Consider the following 21,499-nt stretch of genomic DNA (forward strand, 5'->3'; position numbering starts at 1 on the left):
GAGAATCTCAGTACCTAATGAAAAGCATCATCCTTTCCTGGCTGCTATTAATATTTTGCCTTCAAGCTTCAGTGTTTCTCACTCTGCCTTTTGCAATTAGTGAGGTCTTAATGCCACAAATTAACAAACAAGTCTTCGGATGTCTTTGGCTCCTTGAAAAGTTCAGCACATGCAGCACAAACAAAATTGAGCAAGTTCAGTGTGGGACACCAAACGGGATCAAGAACGTATTACACCAATTCCTTTCACCACACCGGCTGAAGGTTATCACCAGCTCCCCAGGAAGAAGAAACAGAAAATTGATATCTGAACCCACAGAAGAGCCTGTACTTTTTTTTTTTTTTAGTAAGAATAAAGAGTTAATTATAAAGTATTCTCATTTTTTTACTTTTTTTTTTTTTTTTTTTTTTAGAAGGTTAAGAATAAAGTCATGTCCACCTGCATTGAGCCATCCCGGAAGTCGGCACTACAAAGGAGGTAGCTTGGCAGAACCCTGACTCTTGGGGTCATTCTTGCCACAGCCCCATAGCACAGAAGCAGGGACCACGGAACCCGGCACACACAGAATCTTCCAGAGCCAGGGAGGCCACACCCCTCCCCACCCAGCCCAGTGGTCTTTAACCTTGGCCACACATTCGTATCGCTGGGGGAAATTTAAAAACCACGGCAGACCGGGTCCACACCCAGAGATGATAATTTAATTTGTCTGGGGTATGGCCTTAGCATCAGGAGCTTTAAAATCCCCACAGCCAGAGTTGAGAACCACAGCCCTGGTCCAAAATCCCACTTCTCAGACGTCACGATCACTCTCCTCTTTCACAAGTAAAATCATCACTGCAAGCAGCTATTACTGCAATATAAATAACAGCTTGGAGGCCCTTTTAATAGTTTTAAGTAGATGGTAACAACAACGATGCACCCCTCCCTCATGACCTCAGATTTCATCCCAACGTGTTATATTGGAGAGACCTCAGATCAACTGTCTCCCAGGGCTTATAATAATTAATGTTTCTTGAACACCTCCTGTGTACGGAGACGGAGGCATGAGCTCACGTCTTCCCCACAACCATCTGAGAGGTAGGGAAGACCGTTCCCAGTTTACAGAAGGAATAACTGAGGCTCCAGAAACAGCACAGAGTCTGCAGCCCCTTCTCCAGCACGGCGTGTGCTATACAGTCTGAACTTGCAGTGGAAGCAGAAAGCTGCCACTTCCTTAAAAAGAAAAGGAAACAATTCAATGAGCTCACTTTATTCCAGTCACACCAGCCTCCTTGCTGCTTCCAGAACAGACAAGCACATGCCCTCCCCAGGGCCTTTGCACTTCCTGTCCTCTTGGCCAGAAACCCTCCCCCGCACAATCTGCTGTCCCCTGCCAGGCAGGGCCACAGCCCCTGCGGCACACTATTCGGGTCCCATCTGCTCAGAGGCCTTCCCGAACACCTGATTCGAGGCCCCCAAACCTATCCTCCTCACCATCTCCTTACCCTAATTTATTTTTCCTTAGGATGTTTACCACCCGACACTATACACATGCTCATTTGCATATTTATTTTCTGCCTCCTTCACCAAAACATAAACTCCCCAAGGGCAGGACATGTTGTTCACTGCTGTTTCCCCAGTGCCTGGAACAGTGCCTGGAACAGTGCCTGGCACATGGGGTGCCCAGTAAACATCCCCCCTCCCACTACACCAGCCCTTACCCTGCATCGGGTCCTGTTCTAAGCATTAACTGCAAATGCTTAACTTGTTAAGCATTTGTTAAATGCATTAACTTAGGTTAATGCATTTCACCCTTGCAAGACCACCCACCTCAGGATTGCTATCACCATTCTACAGATGGGTCAGAGGGGTCCCAGAGGCCCAGAAGGGTCAATAACTTGCCCAAGATCACCGCCAGTATGTGGCAGAGCCAGGTTTCAAACCCAGCAGAGTTCACTCTCTTAACTGCTTTGTTGAATGAACGGTCAATGATGAGCAGAGCTGGCCAAATCGAGCCCTGGCCCAGATAAAGAACCTGAAGGCCTCCTGGGGTGGCCTTGAATTTCACTCTGGGTGCAGTGCACCCTAACTGGGTCCACCCCCCACCCCACCCCAACTTTCCATCTGTCTCCTCAGGCCCTTCACACCTCCCCCTTCATTAATTTGTGCAGCAGCAGAACTGCAGGTGGTTTCAAAGCAGGGAGAGAACTTGAAGTTCACCCAACACCTGGCATGTCTTCCCAGACATCTCATTTCTACACAGCAAAATGCAGCATTTGGGAAACAGGCAGTGCCTGGACGCTTGGCAAGCCAGCCAGATGCAGGACATTGGGCCCACCCTGTTCTCCCGACTGTGGAGGGCCCAACAGGACCAAGCGCCCGCCCTCACTCACCTTCAGGCAGCTGCCACGTCTACATCGACCTGACCAAGACCTAGTCCCTGAAATCAGACCCTGTCTCCACTCCCACTGTCTCTGCCCTCCTCTCTTCCTGCCTGGACACCCCGAACAGCTTCCACCACCTCCCCAGAACCAGTCATCCTCTGCCTTTAGGTTGGAGTCATCTCCCCAAAACACAGTCCTCAGCATAGCAACCCTTGGCTCAGAAGCCTTCCCCAACTGCCTCAATAAGAAACCCAAACTCCTTATCTGGATGCTAGACGCCTGCCGTCATCTGATTCAAGATGACCTCTCTTCTCCAAATATCCCCTTCATTTAACACTGCACATAAGCGAACCACGCTAATCCACTACCGAGGAACTGTAACAGTCAGCTTTTGCTAGGTTATGCTGCAGTAACAAACAATCCCAAGGATATCAATGGCACACAACACATATTTATTTCTCATTTGCATCACAAATTGGCAATGAAGGGATGGCTTCTCCTGTCTTCCTATTCCGGAATCCAGGCAGAAGGTAAGTGCCATCTAGGATACGCCATCCTCATGATAAAGGGAAAGGAGCAAGAGCTGGCAGAAATACACGAGGGCTTTTAAAGCTTCTGCTCAGACACGGTCTAAGGCATGTCTGCTCACATCCACCGGCCAAAGCAAGTCACATGTCCAAATGTCAATGGATTGAATTCCCCATTTTGCAAGTCACATCCCTCCCTATACAGGCCCATCTGGAAGTAAGTAAATGCAAATAACAACACAAAGCCATCATAAAAGGTCCAGCCTAGGTCTATGTCGTTCCCTCCATCCGTAGGGTCAAAGGTTATCCACACCTTCAAGGCCACTTCCTCCAAAAGGCCCTTATTGAAAAATGTCTTGTTCCTGTAAACCATGACATGGTTCACCTGCCCCTGTTCCCTAGAGCAGAGTTTAGCTATTGTCACTTCACAGTTCACCTGTCCTGTCTGATTATAACTTGGGATCCCTGAAGGTGGACTCGATCTTCCTCCCCACGGTATCTGCACATAGTAGGCATTTAAGCAATCCTGAGTGAGCCAGTCCGTGCTCTGTGGAGCAGAGAACCAGTTCCCACCTGGCTGTAGAGGGTGTGCGCATGTTCACGTCGGAGCAGAGTCACTGCGCTCAGCACGATCCGACGACACTGAGACTCGTGTTTCCTCTTCCCTCCGCACTGTGCACTCCTTAGAGTGAGCCCTGTTCGATTCACCTGCACTTGGCAAAGAGTTTCCCACGTCAGAGCTCTTGGATTAAAAAAAAAAATGAGTAGATAAATGAGCGAGCACATTGCTGGGCAGACTTCAACCCCACAGGTGGCCGAAGAGGGATGAGCGGAGAGCCCGATCAGTCTGGGAGGCAGGGAGACGCCGGCTGGGAAAATCTGGCTTTAAGGATTAGCTAAACTCAAAAGGAGCCATGGTTCAATCGCATGGAGAGCGATGGGGGATTTCTGGTAAGTCTGCAAACGGCTTCTTACTCTGCCTGCCAGCCACCCCTGAAAAGAGACATCAGGTACCACAGTTTTATGACACAAGTTGCATCCAAAAGGCGACACTTAAGATACGATTACATACACTTAAGATACGATTACAGAGGAGGAAAAATCAGATGAACGCACAGACGAGCCGTAACAAAACCACAGCAAGCAGACAACAAGGGATCCAGTCTGCTGTGCCGGTTCGGGGTTGCATCTGTCACTTGTTGCCATGCTGACACTGTCTTAACAAACACAGGGATGGAGCGGGACGGGAAACCGCAGGGTTCCGAGACAGGCAGCTGTCCTGGACAGGCAGCTACACAGCAAAAGGCGTGAGCGGAGCCGGGACGGGTGTGACTGTACGACAGCCAGCGGAGATCGATCCCCAGGGCCTGCAGCTCGACACGAGCCAGAGACCGGTTCGCTCACGTGAGACCGTGGACAGACACTCTCAAATCCAGGGTGGCAGGTACCCCTGCTTCACGGTCTGCTCTTTATGAGGGATTTTTACACCCAATTCAGTGGAACGTGGGCAAAACGATAGGCGTGGCAGAGCCTCATACCCAGGAAGAGAGAGACGGGCTTTGCCCCCTGCCCGCACAGTGGATGAGACCAAGGGCAGGAAACAGCCATCAAAACTCGTGAATGGGGAGATGTGTTCAAGAATCAAAACCAGCATCTTTGTTATCACTGGATCACTGCCCTCGATGCCACACCTCTTAATGGAACCAGACAGCCTGGGGACATCTCTGCCATCACTCACACCATGTCTGTGTCACCCTCCCGGTGGAAAAGAGTGAAGGGACAGTCCACAGCCCTGTGACACTGCAGTCAGGTGCACCGAACCAGAAAGGGGTTTTCTCTCCCCCAGGCCCCGTGGCCCGGCGGGGGACTGGTGACTAGGTTTAAAGTGAACGTGTGGGCTTGGTTACCATGGCTCACCCGCTCTGCCTCTGCAAACCGTGCTCGTGGGCCCAGGAAACGAGCAGACGAAAAAGTTCTGGAGATGGATGGCGGTGATGGTTGCACAATGACGTGAATGTACTTAATGCCACTGAACTGTGCACTTAAACATAGTTAAAATGGTAAATTTTATGTCTATTTAACCACAATAAAAAAAAGTCTATTTTAAAGTTTAAAGGTTTCTAGACTGCAGATTGTCTTAGAACCTCGCATACACTAACCTGTCCCCACAAGAGGCTGAGTTACAGCCTTCCCCAAAGCTAGGTGATCACGGAAGCTTTTTTTCAGCAGGGGGTGGAGACAGGGAAAAGACCACCTTGTGGGCACGGTGCTCCCCAAAGCAGCTTGGGGAATACTGGATCAGTCTCCAACAGCGCAAGCTTCCCCTTGCCCGGCTCCGGCTATGCAGCGCTAAGCAGCTGCCAGGCACGATCTCATTTAATTCTGCCAGGACCTCTGCCAGGTAAGTACCATGACCCCCATTTCACTGACGGAGAGAATCTGAGGCTTAGGGAGGCCACGTCACTTGCCCAAGGCCACACAGCTCACTGGCAGAGCAGGGACCCTAACCCAGGGCAGGCAGACTCTACAGTCTTGCTATCCAAAGTGTGGTCTGCAGACGAGCTGCACTGTTAGAACCTGGGAGCTTGTTAGAAATGCAACCCTCAGACCCCTGCGCCTGCGTTTCAACGAGGTCACCAGGCAACCACGTGCACACAGAGGATAGAGCAGCACTCCTCTGAGCTACGACACACGCTGCCTTCCCTCCGTGATCCCTTCTCACTGTCTTGTGATTCTAGGTATTTGCGGTGGGCGGCAGTGGGGGTGGGGCGTGGAAGCAGCAGCGACATCCTCCCAGTGCCCGTGGTCTGCAAATTAGGTGCCAACATCCCTGCCTTTCCCTTCTTCCTCCTGATGCACACGGGGTCACCTGCAGTGGGCAGGTCATTTAGCTACTTTTCACACCACGCTGCATTGGGATTTTTTTGCTGGCTAAGGGAAAAACAAGCAAGGTTGAAATGATCAAAGGGATTTCAAAGCAATTTCTTTCAAGGGCTTGTCCCCTGAGGCCCACAGAATTACCCAGGAATTAGTGAGTGAAAAGACTCAAGGCAGTGAGTGTGCCCTGCTGCCAGCACAGAATGGCTCTCTAACCAACCCTCCAGCACGCTGCCCGGTCTAATCGGAACCCCCCGGGTGACGGGTTTCCCCCTGGGGAGGCTGTTTGAGGCACAGGTTTCCTTTAAGAGGCACTTTAGGGGAAGAGAGCTGCCCCTTGGTTCTTCCCCGGGGTCTGACAGCTCCCTGGGTGCAGCCCGTGCAGCCTGGCGAGCCCCTGCACACTGTCTCAAGTGCTCCTTGTCACGCAGCCCTCTTTCCCGGCTCAGCTCATAAGCCGGAGCTACTTAGCTTCTCTAATCTCTGCTCATAAGTCATTCTATCTACTCCATTAATCACCTTTGTCAACACTCCGATGGGTCTCCGGAGGGTTTCCACCTCGCTCTGGGACCAGGCTTCTGCAGCCTGCAGGCCTTTCACGTGTGGCTCTCACCCACGGCCTGCGAGTCAGCGTGTCCTGGTTACCCGAGCACGCGGCCCAGCGTGCTGCTCACACCCCCCGTGGCCAGGTAGGGGCAGCAACCCGGGGCAGCAAGCTTCATGACGAAAGCTTGTTCAGCAAACAGAGGGCAAGTCACATAACACACCAATGGCCCCTCCGTCCCAGGAGTTATTCTCCAAATAAGGCGAGACACACGACACAGGCCACCAAAGGAGGCCAGGCTGCTGCCACTTTGCTTGCTGCCCGTGTGGTGTGACGGCACCCTCTCTCAGGACAAGCCCCTGACGGCCTCCTCACATACGCAGGTGGGTGGAGGGAGACAGAGGGAAACCAGGATGACTTTGAGCACCCGCTGTCCCCCAGAGAAAGGGCCACAGATTCCTCCCTTTTGCATGTCACGTACAGTGCCCTACATTTCATAAACTCTTCCCTATCGTTAGGTCTCAATGCCTCTGCCGTTGCTTACGGCAGATGCACCTGTGCTGGGGCCTGGCAAGCTCCTGCTGGGACCAAGCCCTGCTGCTATGCAAAGCGCCACCAACCAGATGTGCCAACACTCGAGGCAACGTGTGGAAGGAACGCGAGGATTAGAGAGATCCGTGCCCTGTCTCAGCTGTGCTTCCTGAGGGTGAGAATGGCGCCTTCGCCGTCCCTGCAGCTCCCCACCCACCAGGTGCCCAGAGGTGATAAGTCAGCAGTTCCTGGCCAGCAAGAGTCTTCTCTCCTACTCTTGAAACCTCACACAAGCCAGACGCAAGCCCACCTCTGGAGCAGCGCACAGAGGCGGATCAGCAGGGCTTGATCCAACCTCAGGGGCCGCCATGCCCATGGACCCAAACCCAAGGCCAGCTGAAAATATCTCCCTTGTCAGTCATCTTGCCAGGTTGCCTCTTACCACCCTAGTTCTGCAATCACTGTGTACACCGCCAGATACATCCCACCCTCCCCATCTGTCCAGCAAATACCCACTTGCGTCAAAGCAGAGCTCAAACGCTGCACGCTTTGTGAAGCCTTCCAGCCAGGCTGGGCATGAGTGTGTGTCACTCCAGGTCACAAGTGGTGATTACAATCTACCTTATCCTTCCAACCTCACTGAATGGACACTGCTCTCCCTAGTCCCAAGCACCCACTGGTGCCTACCCATGGGTGCCCAGTGAGCATCTGTTAGATGCATACCTTGGAATACAGAATGTAGACTACAACCCAGCCACTGTTTCGGTATAAGGCTCTTGTTGGACTAAGATCCTCTAGAGCAGTGGTCCCCAACCTTTTTGACACTGGAGACTGGTTTCATGGAAGACAATTTTTCCATGGACTAGGGTGGGGGAGGGATGATTTCTGGATGATGCAAGCGCATTACATTTATTGTGCAGTCAGACCTTGCTGCTGATCTGTATTGGCAGCCGCTCCCCAGCGCTAGCATCAGCCTCAGCTCCCCTCAGATCATCAGGCATGGGATTCTCATGAGGAGCCGCAACCTCTATCCCTCGCGTGCACAGTTCACAGTGGGGCTCACGCTCCTATGAGACCCTAACGCTGCACTGATCTGACAGGAGGCGGAGCTTATGCAGTGACGTGAGCGATGGGGAGCGGCTGTGAATACAGATGAAGCTTCGCTCCCCCACCTGTCCCTCACCTCCTGTTGTGAGGCCCAGTTCCTAACAGGACACAATGATACTGGTCCATGGCCAAGGCATGGGGACTGCAGCTCTACAGGGGTCCTAAGGGAGGAGGGAAGGAATGCTTCCCGTGCTCCCATCTTGGAAAACAGGGGTGCCGTGGACCATTTCTCTGCATCTGTGATCAGAGCTGGCGACTCCCACCTACCACCTTGCACACACAGCATCTCAGATATGCAGATTCTGCCTCTCTCAACCTATTGACACCTTACAAAAGACTGTCACTTTTGCCTAAATCTCTGCAATAGCTCCTAATTAATCTGACTTCACTTTCTTTTGTCCTAAAAAGCTTATTAAGCATAATGCTGAGAACTTTCACATATTATCTCGATTGAAGTTATTCTCCATGCTGCCGGCAGAGCTAGCCCTCCTAAAACACAGAGATGCTCGGAAACCCTCACCGGCTCCCACCACCTGCAAGAGCACAAAGGCCTTTGGGTGTTTAAGGCTTTTGGTTCCAACATACATCACAGATTGAGTCACTAACCACTCCTACCCACACGCCTCACTCCCCAAGCTTACCCAGCACCTACCGTTCCCTCCCCTTCCTCCCCACAAAAGCACAGGCTCTGGAGTCAGGCTGCCCAAGTTCAAATCCCTGCTCCGCCAATTCCAAGCTAGGAGACCTGGAGCAAGTTATTTAATCTCCCTGTGCCTTACTCACATCTCCCGTAAAATGGAGATGATGGCTTTCCACCACCACCTGCCCCCACGGGGCGGTGATGCACGCAAAGCACTTAGCATGGTGCTAACTACACGTCTACTCCATCACTAGCCTTCAGCAGCCACGCTTTCCCATCTTCAACGCCACCTTGGACGCGATACCCTCTCTGATCTTGACGTTGGGGACTTTATCGTCTCACCTCTGTCCTTACCACCAGGACTGTGGCACTTTGCACTCTCCCCCATACCCAACTACAGATTAGCTTTATAGATTTTTATCCATCTGACTTGAACGGAAGCTCCCTGGAGGCAGGGCCCACATCTAGGACCATTCCCCATGGGGCTGGCAGACAGGGCTACCCAATCACCATGCATCCAGCAACCACACACTAAGCCCAAGGATGGCTTCCTGCCCGAGGCCAAACCACCTGCAGTAGGCAGGTATTTTAATAAACACATATCGTAACGCACAGAGCTGAACAAGCTGCTGTGGGATCTGCCCAGCTGTCCCTGAACTTGAAACATGGACAACAAAATCAAAAGCCAGACGTTTGCAGTGTGAGATAAACCAGCGAAGGGGTCGTGAGAGTTGGTATGTCGGGGGGATGGTCTAAATTACCTGCTTCATCTTTCTACGCTAGCCATACACTCCACAAACAGGGCCTTTGCCCCACATTAGCCAAGAATGATGCTTTCACCAAATCCTATTCGTGGTTTTATGTATCAATTCTGAAAGCCCCAGATAACTGATTTTTCTCTATTTCACAAGAGAGGGATGTTCTTCAAAGGGTTAACCATCTGCTACAAGCATGCAGACAATAGTGACCGTGTTCGCACAGCACTCGGTGCTTAATCGTTAAAAGCCTGTGGGATAAACTGCAGCATCATCATGCCCATTTCACAAACAGGAAACTAAGGCTCCAAGAGCCAAAGTGACTTGCACATAATAGCACAGGCTACGTCAGGGCTGGCACGCAAACTCTGGTCTCCAAATTCCGTATCTCATTCCTCATTCACTGGGTCCCCATCATCAAATACCGAGGACCACTGTGCCCTGCAGTCTGGGCAGTCTCTTGGTGCCAGCAACGTAAAAGGTCAACAGCATCTTGTCCTCTAATAATTAATAATAAGTAAATATAAGCTCCGGAAATTCACTTTTAACTTTCACTCAACATAAAGTGCTGCATTTACAAAACTCATCCTCCAAATTCATCCTTCATCAGAGGCCAGTTTCTAGAACGTATCCTGTAAAGTTACAGCTCAATTTAAATTATCTGTCAGAGGTAATTTCAGCAGCAAAACACTTGCACGGCACTCACTCTGTGCCAGGCACACTTAGAAGCACTTTACACAGATTACCACATTCAGTGCTCACAACCCTGGGACAGACACACTGTGTGATCTCCTCGAGTGCACGTGTGCACGCAAGCACACACGTGCACGCAAGCACACACGTGCACACGCTCTTACTGGCACAGCTCTAGAGCTTGGGATAGATACAGCGGCGAATAACAAACCCTGCCCCTTCCCTTAGGGGGTAAAGTCACTGCTTCAAGGTCACACAACTAATAAGGGCAGGGACAGGATTAGAAACCAGGCAGTTTGGCTCTACAGTCCATGTTCTTCACCCCTGAGCTCTGAGCCTTAACTCCTCCTGGGTGCCGTGATCTTCCCCTGGGCATCAGCAGGCTTGGCGGGACAGGCGGGGAGACAGCGGCTGCTTCTGTGGGGCACAGCCCCCTGATGGGTAGAACGAGGGGCCTTCCGAGTCTACGTCCGACTCCAGCCTCAAGGAACACAAAGGCAGGAGGAGAAAGAATGGCAAATGCCCACACTGTTCTAATTGCAATCTGCCATGAGCCATTACCAAGCCAAGCACAACTGGTGAACTGGGGTGACTTCCCCAAACTGTGGCTCCGCAGGGCCACTGGACCCAGAGTTTGCCAGCTTCATCCTGCGCCATCTCCCAGGCACCACCCCCCTTAAAAAAAAAAATCAAAGTAACTCGATTCAGCCCTATCCCTAGTTGAACACCGACTCTCCGATAAATCCCCAAAGCCTAATTACTTACTATTGTGCCTGGTAGTCTTAGGAGGTGTTTGTTTTCCCTTTCCCCTCAGACAGCCAGTAGGCACGGCGCCGCGGTTGCTAGCAAGCGTTCCTCCGGGCACAGGAGGTGATGCTGCGACTTCTCAGGGAGCGCCCGCAGAGGCACAGTGCTGTCCGCTTGGATGTGCCTCCACAGCTGCACTCTGGAGGCCAGGCTCAGATGTCGTCTCCTTCTGGGGGGGAGGGGGACACCCGTGCCCTGAACCACCGCACTCCTTCCTCCACAGCCCCTCCCTAAGGGGATCCCCACCGTGGCATCTGCCACAGGCAGCTTGGTCTGTTACCTGAGCCCCGGCCTGTCTCCCCCAAGTTCCCCGATAGCAGGGACTGGGTCCTTTTCAGCTTCAGAGCCTTGTGCCGTACAGGGCACATGGACATTTAAGAAACATGCATTGCATTTAATTCCTCGAGCAATTACTATAAGACCCAGGGCTGCAGCCGTGCACTGTGCTGAACTGGCAAAGGGACCTGGAGGACCAGAAACCAAGTGGCCGTGGGTTCCCACCTGCAAAGGAAAGACCCACCGGGCAGAGAATGCCTTCACTTCTCAGCCACACGGTGACCTTCCTTCCTTTCCCAGTGGGACATCCACTGCTTTTTCAGAAGAATCAGTAAATTATTCCGGCACATTTATTTTTCTTCCTTTTTGGTAAACTGCTATGCTCCAATGGCCTCTTCAATAGTGGACCATGTTAAATTTCAAAAACCCCTTTTCAAGCATTCAGCTTTTCCTTGTGTCGAACGGCTGGATCCCTTTCACCCAAGGCAACACGTGGCAATGCTTAATGATTTCCATTTTTAACTCAGGGAGGAACGTTTCTCAGAGTTCAGGAGGAAGCCGAGTGGGCGCTCTCTGGATTGCGGGAGGCCACGCAGCAACAGGAGCGGAGAATCTGCAAGTCAGGGGGTAGCAGATGGCCCCGCAAGGAGGAAAGATTGCTAGCAGATGGCCCCGATAGTTTGGATAAGGCAAAAAAAAAACTTTTGATTGCAAACAAATCGGCATTAGAAACATACCCAGAACGGGGACCCACACACACATCTGCTGGTGCGATGGGCAGGCACCCCCATGTCTCAGAGGGGCACCCAGACAGTGACAGGGTGGAATTTGCTATGGAAGTTCTCGCTCTGGTTTGTCTCTTTCTACCTCGTTTATCAATTACGAATAAGGATATAAGGCTCACAATTCAGACCACCCAAATTAAAAATCGGGCTCCAGGGAGGATTTTTAGGGAAATGAAACTATTCTGTACGATACTGTCACGGTGGATACCTGTCATTGCACATCTATCAGAACCCATGAGATGTACGACACAGAGCAAGCCCTCAGGCAAACAGTGGACTTAGTTAATAACAATGTATCGACACGGGCTCACCCAAGGTAACAAACATACTGCAGGAATACAAGATGTCAACGACCCAGGGAACTGTGGGGAGGGTGAGGCCTGATTAAGCCATTCTCTGTGTTTTCTGATCAGTTTCTCTGTAAACCTAAAGCTGCTCTAAAAAATAAAGCCTATTAATTAAACACACACACACACACACACACACACACACACACACAACTGGCCCTGCTTTTCGTGGGCTAGGTGACCTTGGACTGGTTACTTAATCTCTTTGGGTTTCCTTTCCCTCATCTGCAAAGTAAGGGTGATGCCAGCATCCACCTAAAGGGCTGTTATGAAAAGCAAGTTCATTAATACATGGAAAGTGCTTGGAATAGTGCCCCGCACATAAGACCCTGGTATTAGCCATGATGATGATGACAACGATGATGATGACGACAGCAGCTACCACATGCTCCATACGGCTTAAATACTCATATACGCCATGTGGTTTAAGTCTCGAAACAGCCCTGTGAGGCAGGTAGGAAGAGCTGCTATCCTCATTTTACAAAAGAGAAATCCTGAAGCTTAGAGAGATTATGTAACTTGTCTAAGGTCACATGGCCAGTAAAGGGAGAGCTGGGACTCAAACCCACATGTCTGCCTTTGCCATATCAAACCATCATCTCCAAGAGAGACAGACGGGAGCCTTTTCCGGCTGCTGAAAAATCTTTGTACCCATCCAGCAAAAGCCAATACTAGAACTCAGACCGTCAGAATCCAAGCCACTGATCGACTATGTCACATCCCACCCACCTCCCCAAACAGGAAAGAGTAGGCACACCGATGACAGGCTGCTGTCTTGCTCAGCCTCCATTCAGGATCAGATTGGTGGCTCTGCCAGCCTACAGCTGCCCAACATGGTTGGTGACAGCTTCCCCCAAGAAGCCACCTGGCTCTCTGGAGGTTGCCCTGCCCCGGGAAGCCCCTCCCCAGGCTGGAACTCCCACCCCTGGGGTCTGGGACGGGAACCAAACTATGATCTCCCTGCCTGCCGGGAAGTAGTAAGATCAATTCCTGCTCTTCTAACTCAGGATTTGTTTTTACATAACAACTTTAAAACTTTGGCTATGTGACTGCCTCCTGAGCCTGATGGAGCAGCATGCTAACAGACGCTTGTTCAGAATCCAGACTCCTCATCTCGCTGCCAGTACCACTGCACCTCCTCACCCACTTGTCCTGACGTTCTTTTTGCAGCTCTGGGTCCCTCCTCCTCCTACTCTTGATTTCTCGAGCTTTCTGCATCTCTGCTCCCTGCACAGGGGAGCCTGCAGAAACCCACCGCTGGGGGTACCTGCCCCGTGACCTCATCTCCTCCCAGCCCAGTCTCACACCACCAGACTCTGCCACCCTCTCCCCTCCCACAACTGCCTCTGCATCAGCCCGGTACAGAACAACAAGGGCAGATCGGAACCAAGTTGACCACAAAAGATCCTCCATGTACTGCATGCATCTGTCTCCGCCGCTCCCCTGAAAGGCTACGGAGCCCCCTCATCTGCTCACTCTCCTCCAGCCTTCCCGGGGACACACAGCCACCAGGCATCTCAGAAGATGTACGTGGAAGGAAGAAAACCAAGCCTGATGAAGCAAACCCTAGAGGAGGATTTAAATCCCTTCCGCAACGAGAGGGAAAACCAAGCCCTCTTCGTCTCCCCATCTTTTTTAACATGGGGCATAGGATGTTGGAAACCCAAACCAATAGGGGGTGACATAGTGGAAGATGAACCACTTATTCAATCTCAAATGCAGGAGAAACGGCAGCATAAAAACAGGGAAAATCATGTCCACCCAGTTAAACAGCCAAAATGTAAAATAGCACCTGTCAAAACACAAGAAAGTTTTTCTATTTAGAAGCGAGTTCTACAAGGCATGCCATCCTCCAGCATCCTAAATCTTCCAAAGATAAACAAAACGAACTTATTTCCAGAAGAGAAAATAAATGTTTGGCAAGCTGTTTAACTTGTTCTTAGAAAACTCAATTGACAAGTAGTTTTTCAGTACCTACCGTACACAGGCATTGTGTCACCTCTGGGGTAAGCAGACAGGAATGGATGATGAAAACAGAAGCCAGTCTCTGAGCATGAATTATGTGCCAAACGTCACTTTTTAAGTTCTGACGGGTACTGATTTAATTGTAACGACCCCATGAGGGGGGCTGACCCTTGACCACCACAAGGGTTAAATGGACCAATACCTGGTGCAGCTGAAAATCTGTAACTTTTGACTCCTCAAAAACATTACTAACAGCCTCCTGTTTACCAGAATCCTTACTCATAACATAGAGCTGATGAACACATATTTTGTACGTTATATGTATTATCTACTGTATTCTTACAGTAAGTAAGCTAGAGAAAAAAATGTTAAGAAAATCATAAGGAAGAGAAAACATATTTACTATTAAGTGGAAGTGGATCATCATAAAGGTCTTTGATCCTTGTTGTCTTCACGGATTCCTAGGCCCCACCCAAACCAATGAAATCACACGCTCCGGGGGCGGGGCCTGGGCATTGAAAAATATATCAGCAAAGCTCTTGATGTGCTCTGAATGTGTGACCAGGATTAAGAACCCCTCTTCTGGCCACAGAACAGGTAGCCCTTGAGGGCAGACAGACAACAATGGAATAAGTTATTTCAGATGGTGACAGAATCATAAAAACAATATAGGGTAATATGACAAGGGGTGATGCTATTGAAGGGGCGGTGATGGGGGCGCTTACACTGAAACACAAACAATGATCTTCAGAAGACCTCCACCAAGATCTGGGGGAATGGCCCAGGCAGAACAAGGAGCTCAGCGTTTTCCAGAGGCTTCAGGGAAGACTAGAGCGGGGTCCCATTCACGTGTTTAGGAAGCAAAGTTACTCCTCACGCCCACAAAGAGGAGCATAAGAAGGTACAGGAACTAAGACACAGCTTCTTCCCTGGAGGATCGTACGAAGACACGAACTAACGTCTGCCGAACGCCGACCGTGGGTGGTGCTTTGGCACAGGAGAAACTCTGGAAGCTCCGTCTTCCGACATCCCCAAGAGACCTCAACTGGCAGGGCCAGACGAGGGGCCGCGAATTGGCGGAGATGGGCACAAAGCAGAAGCCTCGAGAAGATGCAAGACCCCCTGCAATTCTTATGGGGAAAACCTCTGCCAACTGTGTAGAACGAAGGCAGCCATCGGATAACACCATCTGCCACGCTCCTGAAACTCCAACTGGGAGCTCTGGCCCACCCTGTCACGGTGGCAGCCCCAGGCTGGGAGTCCGTGGTGAACAGGTGCAACGAACTGAACATCTGCTCCCCAGGTGCCCAAATCTCCAACTCCCAGGCGGGGTCCCAACTGTTGGGCAAGGCAGCTTCAGCACCCTCCCCTCCACACACGGAGCCTGTGACGGAGCCTAAGCCAGTCCGGGGCCCAGCGCTGCCTTGGCCGGAGCGTTTGGCTGGGGTGATCACGCGGCCCAAGCCAATGCAATCTAGCAGAACCTCCCGACTTCTGCAGAAGTGGCTCAGCCACAGGTTCGCTCTTTCCTAGCATTTTTGAGTCTGGGAGGACATAAGGTTGGACCTGTGGTAACCTCCTTCCCACACTAAAATACAAGTCCAGACAGAGAGAAACGGACTCATAGACGCCTCTTACTTTGATCCCACACTTCCAGTTACTGAGCCACTAAATTCCCTTTTCTGCTAAATCCCTTTTGGGGAGGCTTTCTGTCATTGCAATGGGGACCTGGCTCAGTTAGCCCCCGAGACTACACAGAACTGTACCAGGCCAGCTCATCCCTCTGGGTGCCTGAAGGGCTTCCTGCAGGACTGCTCAGGGGAGCCTCTGCAGTCCTTCATGGTCCCCAAATTCTCCCTGGATCGAGATCTTATCTTCTCCATTATAAGATACTTGGTAACAGGGGGTGCATCTTATACTTGTTTATACTCCCCACTCCCTGTCAAGGGTCCACAACAGGGCTGGGCACACAACAGCAGGTGCTTGCTGCACACCTGGCAAATGGAGAGGGAGTGGAGATTCTCCCAGGCCAGGCAGGAGGCGGCTGGCAGGGAAGGCAGGTCCCAGCCCCCACCTGGCCCGAGAGGAGAGCCAGGGGCTGGTGCAGTGCAGTGGGGGAGACATGGCGTCTGGAGCCAGGTGACCCAGGGATGCTCTGCCAGCAGAGAGATCTTGGGAAGCCACTAAACTTCTGAGCTCTGTGTTTCTCATCTTGGCAAAAGCACAGTGAGAATTAAAATGCATAATACATCAAAACACACTTTCATTCCAACCCTTGACCAATATTTACTGAGTCCCTTCAGTGTGCCAGGCTCTATTCCAGAAACAGGCAGTACAAAGTATAATGCAAATGTGAAACACTGCTGAAGACATTGTCAATTTCCTCCCATGTCCCTCACCATAAGAGGACAGGGTAAGGTCTTCCTGTCAAATACAATGGATGCTTTATAAAAATTAAAAAATAATTTTGATCCGACAGCACCAGATGCTGAAGATACAGGGGCCACAGTGAGGCGCAGAACTCTGTAAGAAAATGGGGCCCCATCTAAGCCAACAGTCCCAGACCATATATGACAGAAGTTACCGGAGAGGGGCACAGACAGCCCAACACCAGTAACCCACAAACCAGCCAAAAACTCCCTCTGTTTCTTTATCCAGAATAGCAGAGTGCTCCCCACGTGGATGGTGCCGATTGTAGCATCTCAGGTCCCCAGAATGGATGGGATGGGCCCAGCATTAGCCGTCCCTGGCCTTACACTCGCTGACAGCATGGAGTCGGTGACCCTTGGCACACGCCCCCTAGCCTGGCTGATGAGAGGAGATGTGCCGGGCGATGGGGATGACATAGTGGCCACCACCACCTGGTGGGTCACCAGGACAGATGGATCGCTCAGGAACAACGTCCAGATGCAAAGGGAATCCCAGCTCCCTGGCTGATGAGAGGAGATGTGCTGGGCAATGGGGATGACACAGTGGCCACCACCACCTGGTGGGTCACCAGGACAGATGGATCGCTCAGGAACAACGTCCAGATGCAAAGGGAATCCCAGCTCTTCTCTGCAAGCCTGTGTGCCTGCCCATCCCCCACCCCAGGGGACACCTGAGGGAAGGGAGTGACGGTGTGGAGAGCAGTGTGACCACCGAGGGAAGGCAAGGCCCCACCTTCCTGAGCACATGGAAGCAACCAAACCTTTCAGTCCCACAGGCCTGGGTTCCAAAGCCAGCTTCACACTCGCAAGTTGCGTGACTCTGAGCAACGTGCGTCTCTTCCCTAGGTCTTTCCAGACCTGCAAAATGGGGTGAAACTCGCCTTACAGAGTGTGACGGTAAACACGTAGAGACTGCCACCGACCCTGCTCCTCTGCCCCGGAGCTCCATCTCCTTTCTATGCAGTCCCAGGCACAGGCTCACCCGATTCTTCCAGCTGCCCTGGGGCAGGCAAGCACTATTCCCCCCATTTCACAGGTGAGAAAACAGAGATCCAAAACGATTATGCGATTCACACAGCAACTGGATGGAAAAGCCATCTATGTTATAAAACCTTAGTTCCCTAGGGCTTTGGAATAGATCAGCCCACTGGACCCTCCTCGAAAAGGCCCCAAGAGCTAGAGCCTGGAGCTAAAGCCCAGAACTGCGCTGTGTGAGGCCTGGGCAGTGTCCCGGAGCCTGGCTGCTCCGCCAGTGCACCCTCTTCTCCCGAGAAGCAAGCGTCTCCCCTCGTGCAAGCAAAGCCTGCCTGCCTCTGGGTCCCCATTGCCTCTGAACCCCGAGAGAGGTGTGAAGAACATTAAAACTGCTTCCGGAGGCAAGCAGAATCGGTCTCTGGGGCTGAATGACACCCTGGAGACTCCCATTCCAGAGAAAGGGCCCCAGCACCACAGCGTGTCCCCTCCGCTGCAGCTACCCCAGCCCTGGAGGGTCATCCGGAAGCACCATCCACCAGAGCCGCTGCATGTGCTGGCCCTAGAGCGCCGGAAATGGCTACAGTGAGCAAAAGGGACAGTAAACGGAGACACCCGGGCAAACGGAATCAAGAGCATGCGGGAGAATACTCAGCTTCAGGAGTTTTATGAGAGCAGAAAATAAAATTTTTAAACTCTTGAATGTGACCTTTTCAGTTGTTGCATAAAGCAAGCACTCGAGTTGCTTAGCAGCACAACTGATGAACGTGTGCATGTTACCTTGCGACACCTAACGCAGCCACCCCTTCCCACTCAGGCGCCGAAACCGCCTTTCCCAGCTCTGGCCGTGACTGGCCACGCAAGCACCAGCGCCCATTCAGCCCCAGCGCCTCGGCGGACAGGGTGGAGGAGAATCCATTGCTCACCAGGATCTGTGCAGTTCTTGGCCGTCTGAGTCCCATTCACTGGTGCCATCAACTTTCTATTTCTCCACGTGTCTGGCAGGACTCGTCTGCTAGCAGAAGCTGTTTTGTGCCCTGGATTGGAAAATAAGCCACAGACACCATTAGGTCAGTGTGATAGCTGTAGTCCCCAAATGACCTTACGTATGTGCTATGTCAGCAACAGCTCTACTTCGAGCCACCTTTAGGGAGTGATGGGATGATAAGTATGATATCATCTGCTTACAAACGGTAGCCTGTTTTCTGGACCTAGTTGTTTCTAGTCCCAGATGGTCAGCATGTGATCTGACCTTGGCCAGGACCGCACTGGTCTCAGCTGATAATACAGGTGCCCATTAAGTTCTCCTCCAGTAAACACACCTAGGCAGCCCCCGCTGGAGGAACTACAAATGAATACCGAGTCAGCATGCAGGCAGAGATGGCTGATGGGGTCAGTCCCAGTGCGGCTCACACTTGAACGTGCACACAAATCGCCTGGGCGTCTTGTTAAAATGCAGATTCTGACTCAGTACACCTGGGCTGGTACTAACAAGCCCCAGGTGATGCTGATTCCGTGGAGCCAAGCGCCATATGGAACAAGGAAGAACGGGTGGGTGCCCGGGACCAAACTCACAAACTCTCAGAGGTAATTCCTGATCCAGCAAATAAAAACGATTCTCATTTTAAGATCTTTAAAGCATTCATTTACCTCTCCTGATGGGCACACTGCTTCAGCTGGGTAATCATACCTCTTCTATAATGCTGACATCTAAGAGCCTCTAGGTATTTTGTTATTTCTGGTGTGTAATTGAGGGGAAAAAAACACTGACTTGCCCAATTGCAAGTATTAATAACCAGGTATTAATAACCTTCCTGAGTTTCACTGGCAAGAGCTATTTTTTAACCCTCTATCCTCGAATCACAAAGTTTGGGTTTTGAAAGATGGCATTTTTTTAAAGTTTAATCAAGTTCCGCCTGATTTTTACCTATTACTACAAACCTCCCTCAACTGTCTCAAGGTGCATTTGGCCTTTCTAACTGCTCAAGAAGGTACCACCCGATTTACCTCCGTCTTGGTTGCTAAATCACCAGCATTTCTTTTTTTTTTTTTCACATTAAAAAAATTAAACCAAAAGGTTCACAGCATCCAGCACAAAATGAGAATATTAGGAAAGTGGATGCCTTTTTAAGGTTACACATGGGCTCACATCCTCCAAACAGATTCTTTTTGTAAGTTCCTCCTCTCTCCCCACTCCATATGAAATTTGCATATCCTCAGCGACTTCCAAATCCCTCTTCTTGGAGGAGGGAGTGTGGGTTGCGGCTCCACACACCAGCCCTCTCCTCCCGTGGGGATTAAGAGGAATTGAAAGAAACGGTGCTGAACGTGGCAGCAATCTCCTGCGGCGCAGACTGTCCCAGCGCTTTTAGGGTCTGGGGAGGACGTGTCAGGACACCCCTTTGGACCAGGGCAAGGGTGAGACACAGTGGCAGTTCCCAGCCTCTGAATCTGGGGTTTTGAGGGACGCACAGCTCAATCCTAGCTGTTTTGCAGAACAGGGAAGCAGACCACTCAATTTCGCCCACCCCAGACCAAGAGAATCCACGCCTGCCCCCGCCGCCGCTGCGCTGCGCTGCGCAGCGCATTCCCCACGCACTCCAGGGACAGGCGGTTCAGGCTCTTAGTAACACACACCTGCAGCCGAGTCCTGAGCCCCCAGGGGCCGCGCAGCTCAAGGGAACCGGCGGCGCAGCTCAGAGCGTCCACCACCAGCCCTCCTGGGCGCGCTCTACCTGCCTGGTGGGGAGCTTACTGCATGAACCCTTGGGACCAACCTGACACGGAAGGAAGGGGAGACATCTCTGAGCTGCCCTAAGGCTCCTCAGCCAAAGCCCCCAAACTCCCCTGGCCGAGGGGGCCGGTCCCTGCACCTACCCAAGCTGCCGAAGAGGCCGGACGCACAGCACACCAGGGCCAGCACTGCGCACACGAAGCCAACTTGCTGTGGCAGCATCTCTCGCCTCCTGCGAACTTTGCGCAGCCGGGGGGTCCCGTGGAGCGCCATCTCGGAGCTCCTGGGTGCGGTCCCTGGGAGAGGGTGGGGAGCTGCAGCGGCCGGAGTTCTATCAGTGGCCAAGCGGCGCGGGCGATGAGCGGCTCAGAGACCAGGTGCTCCGGGCCAAAGCCTCATGGCCGGCAGACGAGGTCGGCGGGGAGCCCCAGGGGACAGAGGAGGTGGGGGCGCTCGGCGCGGCCGGAGCTCAGAGTCCCAAGCGCGGCGTGCGCGCTGCGCGCACCATGGCTCCGTGGCCAGGAGGCAACGCCGGCACGGTGGCGCTGGCGGCCCGGGCTCGCAGGGCTGGCGCAGTCCTGGCGCTGAAGCTGCTACCTGCCCGCTCTGCCTCGGCCCGCTCGCCCGGCCGCAGCCCTGGCGGCAGCTCCCGGGGGAACACTCAGTGCACCCCCGCGTCCCGCGCCGCCGCGCCCACTTGCAGCACCCTCCTCCTCCAAGTTTGGCGGCCGCCCTGGCTGCCCGCCGGCGATGCTCCCCTGCTCCCTGCCTAGCCGAGCCCGGCGGACGAGTGCACGCAGAGGGTAGGCGGGCTGGACACTCGGGACCTGCGACCCTCCCGGCTAGCGGCCTCGACGCTGGCCCTCCCAGGGGCGCGCTCTCCCCGGGAACTTTCTCTCCGGCTCCTCTGCTGCGGGCGCCTGCGTCTGCGAGGCCGTGGCGCCTCCCGCCCGCTGTTCTCTCCTCCCTTCCTGCCCGCCTCTCACCTCCCCCTCCCCAGCACGTGTACTCCTCCCCTAGGGCGCGCTCCCCGTGCGCTCCTCCCTTCCCCGGTGAGGCGCAACTACTGACCAATATAATTCCCTTCTTTCTCCCTTTTTCTCTCCCTCCTTCCCTGTGAAGTCCAAACGAGCCCTTCCTTTACCCT

At 52.5% G+C, this 21,499-nt stretch overlaps 1 protein-coding gene across 2 annotated transcripts in view; it reads right to left on the reverse strand.

The window, feature by feature from the left end:
• SLC24A4 (solute carrier family 24 member 4) overlaps positions 1-21,286 on the reverse strand; it is a 139,137-nt gene extending 117,851 nt beyond the window's left edge. For both annotated transcript variants that reach the window (XM_012738567.3, XM_012738566.3), the window contains exons 1-2: positions 20,496-21,286; positions 18,545-18,655 (exon numbers count right to left, since the gene is read on the reverse strand). In XM_012738567.3, the coding sequence (XP_012594021.1) occupies positions 18,545-18,655; positions 20,496-20,625 (241 nt within the window). In that variant the 5' untranslated portion in view covers positions 20,626-21,286. The remainder of the gene's footprint in view (positions 1-18,544; positions 18,656-20,495) is intronic.
• Between the last annotated feature and the right edge of the window lie 213 nt (positions 21,287-21,499).

This window comes from Microcebus murinus, chromosome 6, assembly GCF_040939455.1.
Source record: "Microcebus murinus isolate Inina chromosome 6, M.murinus_Inina_mat1.0, whole genome shotgun sequence".
Classification (NCBI taxonomy): Eukaryota; Metazoa; Chordata; class Mammalia; order Primates; family Cheirogaleidae; genus Microcebus; species Microcebus murinus.